The sequence below is a fragment of the Setaria viridis genome, chromosome 1 (assembly GCF_005286985.2).
Source record: "Setaria viridis chromosome 1, Setaria_viridis_v4.0, whole genome shotgun sequence".
In the NCBI taxonomy this organism is placed as follows: domain Eukaryota; kingdom Viridiplantae; phylum Streptophyta; class Magnoliopsida; order Poales; family Poaceae; genus Setaria; species Setaria viridis.
Window position 1 is genome coordinate 6,978,339 of NC_048263.2, and position 13,529 is coordinate 6,991,867.

Genomic DNA, 13,529 nt, shown 5'->3' on the forward strand with positions numbered 1-13,529 from the left:
GAAGGGACGGAGCGGGGAGCGGAGGGAGCGGCGGCGGCGGATCCGGAGCGAGGGACGGAGGGGAGCAAGCGACGGAGGGGGCGAGAGGGAGGCACTGGCGCGTCGGTGCATCAGTGCGGCGTTATCCTCACGCCAACGGCTTCCGCTCGTGACTAGAAGCCGCAGCCATCCGAACAGCTGGGCTGAAAAGCCCAGCCGGAAAAAGCCCAGCGCAGCCAACCGAATGGGCTGAGTGTTAGTGGATTAACCGAGTGAGCTATAGAGATCGAAAAAGAATCCATCAGCGAGTGATTCGGCTTTTCTCTAAGCAATGATAAAGATGAAAAAAATCACGTTTGCATTGAAAAAATAATATAATTTGACTCGTGCTTTGACAACAAGTCATGAAACTCACCCTAGGAGACAGTTATCTTCACCTATAGATTGAGAGTAAAAACTAGTTACTAATACACTGTAGTAAGAAGTTTGCAAGACTGTAAGTTATAAAATTATTATTAAATTATGCATTGTATTATATATTTCTATCATGTTGTTTCTTAGAAGATTTTAAGATACGCAAATCTAGATCATTAGATTTTGTGGCTAAATAGAAATATAGCATGTCAAAATTGTATCTTGGGCACGATGATGTTTTGTACATGTCTAGCAATACTCTTTGGAATGAGAATCCATACATGTATTATGAAAGAGACAAGCAACGCTCCCGTACAAGATCTTAATCAGGGTACACATACATGCTTCTGCACTCTCCCCTCTCAAATTCGTACATATGTATAATACATATGCCTCTCAAATTCGTACATATGTATAATACATATGTGTAAATGAGCTCTCATAATACGTAAAGAACTGCAGGGCCGTCGGCTTGCCGCAAGGAGGGTGCTCTTCTTAGCCCCATGACGGTGGATCAGCTCACGTCAGCTAATAGTCTAAACTCACTAAGTCATAAAGAGGTTGGACTGATTAGTGAAGGATTAGCACACAATTTATTCTTGCTAATATGGGCTCCCATGGGCAGCCTGCATGGCCATGCAACGTCATTCGCATGTGTAGCTACTTAAATGAAAGCTAGTAATGTATACAAATTCAAGTACACATACACGTGTATTGCAAACAAGAATGGTGAAGGTCCGGCCGGCCCAGCTTTTGGAAGCTTCTCGCACTCAACGACGCAATCTGACTGGCGCGATCCAGCGGTGTACGCGGAAAGGATAGGACAAGTGGATAAGAATGATTTTCAAATTTGAATTTGGCCGGCCGCGCGATGAGAAACGAGAGCAGGATGTTTTGCCCGGCCTTTTACTAGCTCGTCAACAGAATGAAGGCGGTGCTCGGCATCAGCTCCTCCCTTCCGCTGCCTATAAAAGGAGCCCTCCACTCTCTCAGCCCAGGCACAAGCCAACACACCACACCACACCGCCGCGCCGCCTGTCTAGCGCACGAGCACGCCTTCGCTCTCCGACCGACAGCATCATCCCGGGAGCTCGTGCATCACTGGCAGTCAAGTTCGCGGCCGTCGACGGAGCTCCAGCACCGATCTGCGGCCCTGCACGTCGCCAACGCCAAGAACTCCGGCATCGACAACATGGCCACTTCCCTGCTCGTTGGTAACACAGGTTGATATAATTTACTTGTCCTTTTCTTTCTTTCTTGTTGCATGTTCCTTTCAGATTGCACATGGAGCCCCTGTACGTACTTGCCATCACAAGCACTGTGAGAGGAGATGCCGAACCTGCCACACGGGACGTCGTCGTCGCCAGCACGCCCTCATCAACGCTCGCCACAGCAGGGCTCGCCGCTGTCACGTCCGTAGTGATCTGAACCACCAGCGCCTCGCTGGAGCTCGTCCTCGAACAACCCACGCCGCTGGGTCCGTCTGCCTGCGACGAATACCAGCTCCACCATGCCAGCCGTTGGAGCTGCTCACGGCGCCATCCGTCTGTGAGCTAAGGAAGTTGTCACTATGGAGAGGACATCGCCGAGGCCGTCATAACACCAGCGATGGCGTCCACGCTAAGACCGAACAACTGAAGGAAAAGCTCCACAGATGCACTCCCATATGTGTTCATGCGTGCATTGATGCACACGTGTCCATGCATGTATGAAGTATCAATCAACATGAATAAGGTCCCACAAGTCTACGTGCAACCGTGGCCAGATCCTCTCCTTACGGGACGCCGACAGTCGATGCATGCATTCGTCGCCGCCGAGCTCCTTTCCCTTCTAATTACTTTCTATCTTTACATGATTACACTGCTGGGTGTCCAATCGATCAAGCCGAGTGTCATCATGCACTCCACCAACACTACTACTACGGCCCCCTTTGGTAGGGCTTCGGCTGCGGCTTCTCCACCGGTAGAAGCCGAAGCCCTACCAAACGATCTCCACCAAAACAGCTTCGGGGAAGAAGCCCCTCCGAACCCGCTCTCTGGAGCCATTTGACGGAGAAGAAGCCCAAAAAACCGGCTCCCCGCGGCTTCTTCCCGTCATTCCCACCCTTGCCCTCGGGGAGCCCGCGAGTGGAGGTGAAGGGTGCGGTGGAGGTGGTATGGCGGCGCGATGGAGTCGAAGCAGCGAGGTGGAGGCGGAACGGCGTGGTGGAGGTGGCCTGGCGGCACGGCGCGGCACTAGAGGTGGAGCGGCATGGGGACGGAGGCGCGGCGCGGTGGAGGGCAGGGACGGCGGCGCTAGGGGCTGGTGGCGGAGCGGAGGCGCTGGGGCGGCCGGCGGTGGAGCGTGGCACTGGAGGCGTTGCGAGCGGATAAGGCAGGCGAAGGCGTTGCGAGCGGATGACGCTGGCGGAGGCGGATAAGAATTAAAGGAAAGAGAAAAAAAAGAAGGGAGAAAAAAGAAAAAGGAAAGAAAAAAAATAAGGAAGGGTATTATGGACATTTCGTATTTTTATCCATGTTACTCATCTAGGAGAAGCCGTTTTGCCAAACGTTTTTCTATCCAGACTAGGTGAAGTAAAAAAAATTGTTTCATCGAAGAAGCTACAGCCACAGCCGTTTTAGCCACAGCCGCAGCCCTACCAAACGAACCCTGCTACAACAACAACACTCGCCATTCGCGACCGACGGGGTCGAACGGCACGGGCGGACGACGTTTCGACTGCGTTACAGCTAGCCCATGGACCGATGAGGCCATGATAATGCCGACGCCCTACTACATTCATCCATATCATCTTACCATGGAGAACGCAAAGGAAGATTGAAGAATACGACCACTGCAGCTTAATCGTAGGTATTCTGCGAGCTCGACTCACGCATAATCTGGAAATGGTACATGATACATGAAACAAAGACACCAAGAAGAAAAGGCGCATTTAATAATCAAGACAAATTATTATAAATCCATCAATCCAAGTGTTCATAATTGTTTGAACCAAGATAAGCTCGATTCCGTATGTACAAAATGAATTGCGCGCACTACCCCAACTTGATCGATGCAGACCTAATTAAGCCACATCGACATTATTCACCATAAGTGAACACGTACTAGTAATTAAATCGACGAAATGCTACCCAAAGAAGTTGCATGTTGTCGTCGTTCTCGTCCCGTGAAACCCTTCCATTTCATACGCGGCGCCATGGTTGCTGCCATCTACAATGTCGTAGCCATAGCCATAGCCATAGCCTGCGATATTGTAGTGGTCAGAGCCATAGTTGAAATGTGGCTGCGGCGGAAGATCAGGAGGCAGCAGCATCGGAGCAAAAGGCAGCGGCGCATGGGCGCCATGGCTGACGACGTTGCCGCCCATCAGCATCATCTGTGCGCCCATGGCCTCCTGGTAATAGCTGCTGCCGCCGGCGCCGTCCGCCGTGAACGTGCCGGCGCCGGGGTACTCGAACTGGAAGGCGCTGATGGCGGCATCGCCGGCGCCCGCCGCCGCCGCGCACTGCTGCATCATGATGGCCTCCTCGGCGATGACCTCGTGCGCGCGCTGCATCATGTTGGCCTCGGCCTGGACCCGCTCGAGCGCGGCGAGCATGGCGACGAGCTCCGGCATCCCCTTGAGGCGCACGTCGTCGTCGCCAGTCCACACGCCGGCCGCGCGCGCCGCCGCGTCGAGCGCGATACGCCGCCGCTTCTCCGCCTCGAGGGCCTTGTCCAGGCGCTCGCGCTCGCACTCGTACTCGCGCGCGGCCGCCGCGAGCGCCGCCGCCTCGGCCGCGGTGGGCGGGACGTAGGAGGCGGGGTCGAGGTAGCCCTCGAGGACGGCCTGCACGGAGGGGTAGCCGAGCGAGTAGGGCTTGTCGGCGGGGGAGAAGACGACGATGGCGAGGCTCGCGCCGGTGAGCACGCAGAGCTCGGTGGCCTTCTTGTAGAGGCCGTTGCGGCGCTTGGAGAAACACACGTGCGTAGCGCTGGCGCACTTGATGCGCTTGATCTCGATCTTCTGCCGCCCCAGCGTCTTCTTCCTCTTCCGCTCCCCGCCGGCCTCGGCGACGGCGACCATCTCCGGCTCCTTCGCCATGGCCGCAGCCGCCATCGACGCCTCGGGATGGTCTCGCGGTGGCGAGAGCATGGCGCGATGAGGGAGATGTCTCAAAACTTTCTACGTGGGAGGTGGGTATATAGGGAGCAGAAAAGATGCATACAAGGAAAATTTGGGCTCGATATCGGAGAGATTTCGTGACTGTTGATTGATTGATTGATCAGTACAAAATTTGAGTGTTTTTGGATGACCTGTCAGGCGAAGCTGTGTGTTTTTTATGACCCCGACGCCTTCCGCGAAACCCCTTGTAGCCAGCAATTTTCCACCGTGGTCTTGTTGATTTTGGCCGAGAGTGCACGTTCACAAATTGGCCCAAGCCATAAGCCGACGTACACAACAAACAGCACAGCTTAGCACTTGGCCCAGGAGGCACACGGAGCCAGGCAGGCAGGCAGGCCACACGGGAGGGTCCAGCGGGCAGCCCAACCCCAGAGGCAAGAGAAAGAAAATGATCGCACCCAGGAAAAATCGATCGACACAATTCAACGTGGACTCTTAGTGTTACTCCTCTCCTCTCCAGTTTTTTTTTTCCGAATCACACGGTACATAGAGGGGGCAGGTTCTACCATAAGCAACCTTACCAACTGAACTGAACTCAGTTCGTTACTCCTATCCGGCTTTGCACATAGAGATGCATAGAGATGTAGGGTCTTAGTATTTTTATTTGGTGAAGTTAAACAAGCAAAAATTATAGCAAATTAGAGATGAGGATTGGGATTCTTTATTAGAGATCATATACTCCTTTTGCGAAGAATGTATCATTCCTGAGTTGGCTAAGTCGTACCCAGCTGAAGGTCGCGAGCTTCCTATTTACATTGATAATGTGCGACCTGATTAGAGATTTTCCAATTTGAGCTCAGCACAAAAAAGAATTGTGCTTTTTCTTCGATCTATTGGCTTCTCAGGCTAGTAGTAGTTATTCCTATTGGCACCACATCGGTTGAGAGATGCTTTTCAACAATGAAAATTGTGAAGACATTACTGCGAATCGTATCGCACGATGAATCTATGAATGATTGCATCATATGCTTTGTGGAACAAGGATTTCTAGCCACAGTTCCAACTAATGATGTGATAGTTCAGAGGACCATAGACATACAAAAAAGAAACCAGAGGAGGCAGCTACTATTGTGAAATGCTGAATGTTTATTTTGTATTTTTCTCAACATGTCCTTTGTAATTTTATCGACTATAGATATTCTGCATGCCATTATATTATCAAGTTACTATTGCAAATTTGTAACGACCCCGGTGGCGTTTTTTTCTAGCTTCGCCCCTGCCCGTCAATTAGGAGAAGGATCCATCTTGGAAAATCTCGACCTCCATGTCGGCCTTGTCAGATGGCAGGACGCATGATCGATCGCCCAGCAGCGCGTGCGCACATACATCGATCGTGAAACAAATCACGGCCACAGATCGCAAATACAATTGTCCTGACCTCCAAGCTATGGGCGTTGTCAATCGAGCCGCTAAGGACTCTGCTAAAATTGAACCAATTATCAAATTTATTCAACGTCTTCTTATTTTCTACCTTTAGAAGCTGGCTGGTATCTCAACCTTTTGATCTCTTCCTGCAAACCATGGTTATCAGTCATCAGTGCCTAACATTTGCAGTGGTATTTAGAACAGAAAGCGATTCTTTGGTTTAATCATCCCAGTTCTCACTTCAAGTATGTTACCGCTCCCGGCACAAGAAGCAATATGGTAGATTATTCTCTGATTAAGAAAATCCACTTGCAGATTGCTTTTACTTGCATGGTTGATGGTTTATGCAGTGTGCGTAGTGTAGGCATCCATATTCCATACAATGTGCAGCTGCTCGTTGCAAGCCCGTGGCTGAGCTATGGCGATGGGCAACGCGAGCATCTAAATCTCATCCGACTGCGAGCAAAATCTGAACACATCTCGAATGCTCAATTCGTGCAATATTTGTCAGCTGCTCATCCAGCCCGACCGCGTGCCACACCCAGACTGCAGGGGGCACTATATCCTCCGTCTTCCCCTGGCATAGCCCTCCGGCAGCTCAGCAAGTCCAGGACCAGCAGCAGGTGCTCCCAGCCCAACATGGTGGTGGCGTAGTGGACGTGGAGGCGGAGGCGGCCCGAAACCTTGATCTGTTCGCTGCTGCCGTTCAAACGAAGGTGAGAACGCCCCTCGCTCCGTTGCCATCCAAGCGCGCCGCACAGGACCAGGAAGTGCCGAAGCCAAAGCTACCGCAGCGTAGCCGGCGCCTGGCATCCCAAGCCCTGTCGCGTGTACCTGCTTCTAGGAGGGGAGATGTGCTCATGATGCGCTGTTTCGGTGTGGTCAATGACAATGCGGTCATCACCGAAGACAACCGGAAGGCCTGCGACGACCTCTACAGAGCGAAACTGGCGCCCAAAGAATTTGCGGCTGTCAGGGAACTGTTCCCGTCCACGAGAGCGACTTCTACGCCGCGTGGGCGGAGGAGGGTGACGGCGGCGACATGACCGGTAGGGAGAGCTGTGGATCATGTTGCGTTGTCGAGTTAGCGAGTAGTTAGCAATTGGCGATCCTTTAGAACGGTTGTTCACCTTTCTGTAATATCGGAATATCGATGTAAGATGCAGGCGGCGCATGCAAGACATAGCGCGTAGTAGTACTCATAAATTTCCTTCTTTCTTAATACAAAGAATCGCAATTCTCTTGCGTAAAAAAAATGCAATATTTCATGATTCGAGATGTGGGTGATCTGAGTTGGGTGTAGGTAATGCTGAGGGCTACGCCCCCACTTCATCACCCAACTGCGAGCTGAATCTGAACACATCTCGAATGCTCAATTGTGTGGTTTCCGACACGGCTATCGCCATCAGGCTGGTTTCCAATCAGATCAGGAACACAGGCCATCTGATCTCAGAAGACAAGCTACAAACTGTGAATCTTAAGCAGCGTTACCATGTGAAAACAATGCGCACAACGTCCAAATCCATCTACCTATCGCTTGAGTGGAGTACCAAGTTATTCCGTAAAATCCACTCTGGATAGAAGTGTGAAACCAAAGGGAGAACAACAGCATCATTCTTGGCTAAGTCACAACGTTTTTTTTTTTTGAAGCGGCCGGCATTACTGCCCAGCTTGTATTGATAGAGAAGAGCGCTAAGTCACAATGTTAATCGGATTTGGATCCAGTTGTCCCACATTACAGCAATTAGCATCTGCACTGCAGCTTGCTAGCGAGGTGAAGATTACCTGGCTCTACTTGACCAAAGTTGCATCAGAATATGAAAAATCAGAAGTAAATTATTCCTCCTCAAATCCAAACTAAGTAAACCGAGAAACAGCAAAAAATCTGCACAGATCATACTGAACTAAACACAAATCTAGAGCTCTAGACACACGTTCTGAACTAATCTCGGCGCCGGGAGACCGGGATCCGGCGACGGGACCTCCGCGCCCGGCTACGGCGACGGCGGCGGCAAGAACGCCACGCCCCTGGCCGCGGCGACCCTCCTCCGGAGCGGGTACCGCCCGGAGCCGCCCGTCCCCAGGAACCGCGGTTCACCAGCCTGCTCTGCCGCGGCGACGACGGCCGGCGGCGAGGGGAGCGGAGGGGCGGACCGCGGGAGCAGGAGGCACGCCGACGACCGGAGCGAGCGGGCCACGATCCTGGAGTCCCGGAGGCGCGCGAGCGCGCCGGGGCGGAGGAACCGCTGGTGGTGGTTGCTGCTCTCGGACGCGCGCGGGGTGGCGCGGAAGCGGCGGTCCATCGCCGGACGGAGGAGGCGGAGGCGCTGGGAAGGGGGGCGGCGCAGCGGAGATGTGGGATTGCTTGGGGAGATTGGTGGGGGGACGAGTAGGAGATTTTAATGAGGCGGGGAGGAGGTGAGCAGTGGAGGGAAACGATGGCGGGAAGGGAAGGAAGCGCGCGGAAACTGGAAAAGGGCGCGAGGAGATTTGCTGGCACTGCGCGCGTACGGGGCCCAGTACAAATGGTACACGCGGATCGGCACAGTGTCGCTGACTGGTGGGCCTCGTTTCTCGGTGGCCTGCGCGCGTGTCGAGAAACTTCTTGGACAAGTGGTTCTCACAATTTGCTAAAGATTCAGCGGTAGCTCCATACTGAAATCCGCTGCTAAAGTCAGATTACTTCTCTGTACTCCTCTTTTTTAGTTCAAAGTGGATACCAGATTAGGAATTGTAGAATAAAGCTGAATCGGTCCGCTCGAACCTCAACATATTTTGACAAATAATCGAGAATTATTCAAATGTAGCCCCAGGGAGGCAGAAAAGTTTTTGTTTTATTTTTGGTCTCACATATTGGCAGCCAGTACAGGAGATCGGTACAAAATGACCACCTTAAACCTTTATCGCGCAAAAGAATGCACCACATCTTCAACCTTCTTCGGCTTCTTCACCGCCACCGGCAGACAGACACTACCTAAAATTGTGGTCCGCTTTCGTTGGTGTTAGGCCGTCACAAAATCATAAACTACCTACAAACGAATTACATACAAACGGTGGGACAATTTACAAACAGCAGTCAAAATGGATGGATCTAGTATTTGATTTCTGTCGATGTCTTGTTTGTGCTAGAACGTGGCGTTCCACAGCGCCTTCTCACCCTCGGCGCACTTATTGTGCACTTCCCAGATCCTCCCCTCGGAATTGCAGATGCCGCTGCATCTCCAGTCGAATGACGCGGCGCAAATGTTCCCCGCCTGAGCTTTCCATTCGCAATCTGTTGTTGGAAACAAGTAAAAAAGATATGTGACTCACCCTTCTTGTCAATGCGGTACTTCCAAACATTACACTTTAAGAAGGCAATTTAAATGATCAAGCCTGATGGTGATGGATTAACGATCAAGCAAAATGAAGTTGGTAAGGCACGAAGCACCAGAAGCTTACCAGGTGGAGTACCACAACAAAGTCTTTTGTCATCGATATGCTCAACATCTAACCCGATGAACCAAGAACCCAGTGAAACATCCTCATTTATATACTTGTGCAGGATATGCCTGGTGCAGTTTGATTAGTGGCAACTAAGTCAGTGAAAAGGATCGAAACTGGACTGTACTTGGAGAAAAGAAAAATACACATGTTCTCTCACTTATTTATAGATATGTAGGTTGCTAGATCTTTCGAAATAGCATATAATTGACCGGTAGCATGTCGGAAATACTTGTTTCCTGATTCCCCAAATTTCCAATGCTCAGGCTCATAATATCTCACACCCCTGGAGGAAAGCACAAACACATCGAATTAATTTCGAAAGCACTAGCTTACTATCCTCAATAGAGAGATTTATCCGCACAAAGTACTTACTTTTCAGATAGAACAGGTCCAGATTTCATGCATCCAATATATACTCTTGGCTTCAATGCAAGTTTGGACAAAATATTTCCCAGCGTTGCTGCAAATGCAAAACTTCAATGTTAGACATGCCATATGTTATTTGTGAAACATATTCACACCATGGTTAATACTTAAAGTTTTAAACGAGAGTGTACAAAAAAGGAAACGTTTGATGATAGTTCAGAAGTAAATGGGAGTATTGAACATATGATCTCTTGGCAACTAACTTAAGATCGACAAAAAGCATAAAATTCCTCACAAGGAAATTTACCTATGTTCACATGCACATCATCATCGACCTTAACATAGAAATCTGCATCCCATAGTGAAACAGCTGTAGCAAAGTAGGTCTTTGTTTTGCCCGATAATGCAAGATATCCTTCAACATGATCCTGAATAAAAATTGTAGCCATAGTGAATTGGAGGCAAACCAGCACTCCCAGAAAAACTGCACACAACATCACGCTAACACTCCTGTGTGAAATTAACACGCAATTAAGATAACCGACTTACTATCCTCATGAAATCCCCATGTTTTCTGTCCTCTGCTTCAATTGCTCTATCAACAATTCCACCTGATATAGCACTGCAATGCATGCACAGCTTATGACAAGTTACTTTCACAGTTGAAGAAATTAAAAAGGAAAACATAACTCCTTGTAAACGTCAATTACAGACAACCAAAAGTGTATTTCCACCTGTGGCCAATGACAAAACGGATTATGATCCCCTTTTCTTCTTCAAGCTTTTTCCTCTTTTCACCTATGTTTCAGTAATATAAGATTAGTTATTCGGAGAACATAAGAAATATTCTAAAGCAAAGAAATGATCAGCATATTTTAATGTTAAAGACCTTGAGGCATCCAGGTGTAACGTATGGAATCTCTCCTCTTGCGACTGCTAAACGCGGTATTGATCCCTATCACCATAAGGTACTTTCTCCTCCCAATTGATTCAGAAACTTTGAACTCTTCTGCAACAGGCGCACCGTTGAGCAAGGACTCCTGCAGAGATCTTGCAGCTGATAGCTCTGTCTCTAAGCTTGCTATTGTCTTATCGAGTGACCTACATCCAAACATTTGTGAACATCCAGTCAGAAATTTAAGTTAAAAGTTCTGTAATTTCAAACACGGAACAAACATTAAAACCGAGAAAGAGAAGGTCAACACGTACTGCACGTCATGATGAGTATCTTGAACTTGTAAAATATCCCTGTAATCTTGTTTTTCTTGGACCTGGTAGCAAATAATAATAAAATTGAGTATCAGCAATGATTATGTGCGTGGCATTATATTAACCATAAAGTACTGAATTTTATAACACTGAATTGTTGTGTCGGCTGTTGAGATGAAAGAAACGCGTGAACAAGACTAGGGATCTAGTACTCTAGAGTGCTTAGAGGAGATATTAGCTGGAGAGAAACAGCCAACCTTTTTAGAACCACACTCTGCAGCAACTGGCATGTTGCCTTCCTCTACTTTTGCATTTGGTCTAGCAATCTCGCTCGCCTCAGGTAGCGTCCACATTCTGGAAGAAATGATCATGACAATGTAAGCAAGGATAGATCGGGTAGCATCAGATTCAAAAGGAAATTAACATGGTTGAATTGCTCAATCATGTCCGTATAGTGGTTACACTGCAAATGTCCCTACGTTACAAACGGAAGGCAACAGAGAGTACAACACTGCAAGTGCATCTGGATTCTGCACAGGACGGTCCATAATCGGACTGAATTGGCAAAGAAAAAATGTCCTGATGTGGCAACCCACTTAAATTTCACAGTTCATGGAGCAATAAAAATACCAGCTTAATAGCAATCGTCTAGCTGCATCATCACGAAGCTAGCAAAACTCCCATGGAATCCAGAAACACGCATCGAAAAGCACCGCGCCCAAATCCGGGGAGCACGAATTCACAGCGGCACATGAATAAGCCCCCCGATGCGGCAGCGCCCAGATGCAGATGCAGAGGCGCATCAAACGCCGCGGATCTCGAACCAGGCCAAGCTCAAACCAGCAATTCTGAGCTAGAAAGGAATCTCGAATCAAAGGCCAGAGATGAATTGGAGCCTTGGAGCAGCGGCGGCGGCAGCTGGTGGATGGTTGGTTTACCTGTTGGTGAAGAGCAGGCCGAGGCAGAAGCTCCCGACGCAGAGCAGGACGGCCCACCTCCTGGAGACGCCTCCATCCACTCCCCCGCCCCCGCCGCGTCTCCAGCTCATGCCTGCCACCGCCCGCGCAGTGCTCTGCTACGACTGCCGCCCCTCCCGGTCCAAGAAGCAGCTCCTCCTCCCCCTCCCCGGCCTCAGCTCCTCGCCGCCCGGATCGAGATCGAATCCATGGAGCCGGACGCGGAGGGGAGGCGCGAGCTCCTGACGGGTTGGCTGGCTCGTTGGCCTTTCAGCGTCTCCCGCAGGTCCCGCGGCTGCCGCTCACCTCACCTCACCTTCCTTTCCCATTCCATGTGGGTGGGGTGGGGGTCGGTAGACGCGACGCGAGAGCAGAGCAGAGCGCCAGAGCCGAGCAACCGACGGTGCGGTCGGTCAGGCCGATGGCGCACGCCACTTGCCCACCCGCCGCATTAAACTAACTGCCCCTTACCGCCAGTCAGCAGTAACTGCGAAGCAATGGGCAATGGCCGCGCGCGCCGCCGTACGATGAGAGGAGGGAGATCAGCTGGGAGGGACCACGACGAGTTACGCGGGTAAACGAGACGGGGACGAAGCGAACGGACAAATCCACCGGCTTGTGGCTTGGCCCGTCGCTGCTGCCGGATCGGATAGAGAGACGGACGGCTCGGAGTTCCAGGCGCTTCAGGCTTCGTCGGCGTCGGTAGGCACACAGGCAGGGCACTGAACTACAACTACCCCCGCTGATCGCTTCGGCTCGTCCGTTTCCCCGGCGGTTCACGTGGGCGGCCCTGGCCTGGCTGCGGTGCGGCGCACGCGGCACCTTCCACGTGCGGCGCGCGACGGAGGTGGCCGGGAAGTGGAAGGCCCCACCCGACCCAACAGCCCGTGTGCGGTGCGAAGTGCTGCTGCTGTCTGCTGGGATGGGAGGAGGAGGATGGTGCGGCGTCGCTTTCGTCCCCGGTGTGGTACTGGGCCTCCCGCGCGCGGTGCCTGCGGGGTCGTCGGTGGCCACGGCGGGTAGGGGCAGGGGCGGGGACGAACGGCCGTGGTTGGATTGGATAACGTCGCGTACTCGCGTCTGATAGTGCGCGGGCAAAGTTGCGGCCTAATGTGATTAACTGATCACGAAAGATCACCTGATCAGTTGCTCCTGGTTTTAGAAGAGTTTTTGTAATATCTTGCACGGGAAGAGAAGGTTCGTGTTTGGCCTTTTTGACGTGACAGGCAGACGGCTTCGTAACCTCCGTTTCCAAATATTTAACACTCCGGAACATGATTTTGTTTTCAAATACTTAGCGCATCGGTGCTCCTTGAACATTGCTTTTCTATTTGTACCTCTGTATCGAAATTTCTCGTGACCATTCGGCCTATTAAAAAATTATGTAAGTATCATTCGTTTTTATTTGTGACTTACTTTATCATCAAAAGTATTATAAGTTTGATTTATCTTTTCATACATTTGCAATAAATTTTTTAAAAAGATGAATGGTCAAACGTCGTGAGGAAAAGTTAACAGCGATAAATATTTTAATACGAAGCTACTGCAAAAGTGAAGCATCTCTCGTGCGTTATATTTAAAATATCCAT

General features: G+C 50.6%; 2 protein-coding genes across 3 annotated transcripts; both read right to left on the minus strand.

The window, feature by feature from the left end:
• Positions 1–7,616: 7,616 nt before the first annotated feature.
• On the minus strand, positions 7,617–8,576 carry LOC140221985 (uncharacterized). Its single transcript, XM_072291948.1, has one exon. The coding sequence runs from the start codon at positions 8,224–8,226 to the stop codon at positions 7,918–7,920; it is 309 nt and encodes a 102-aa protein (XP_072148049.1). The 5' UTR covers positions 8,227–8,576; the 3' UTR covers positions 7,617–7,917.
• A 149-nt stretch (positions 8,577–8,725) lies between these two features.
• Positions 8,726–12,402, minus strand: LOC117861887 (probable beta-1,3-galactosyltransferase 2). Of its 2 annotated transcripts, XM_034745418.2 has the most exons (12): positions 11,923–12,400; positions 11,615–11,832; positions 11,242–11,338; positions 10,985–11,046; positions 10,665–10,876; positions 10,510–10,573; positions 10,325–10,397; positions 10,083–10,203; positions 9,782–9,869; positions 9,567–9,692; positions 9,365–9,474; positions 8,726–9,197 (listed from the first exon to the last, which is right to left on the minus strand). In XM_034745418.2, exons 3-12 carry the CDS (start codon positions 11,335–11,337, stop codon positions 9,049–9,051), a joined length of 1,101 nt encoding a protein of 366 aa, XP_034601309.1. In that variant the 5' UTR covers position 11,338; positions 11,615–11,832; positions 11,923–12,400; the 3' UTR covers positions 8,726–9,048. The 2 variants fall into 2 exon arrangements, with proteins under 2 accessions (XP_034601309.1, XP_034601301.1); XM_034745410.2 differs by lacking the exon at positions 11,615–11,832 and having other exon boundaries at positions 11,923–12,402.
• Positions 12,403–13,529: the final 1,127 nt, after the last annotated feature.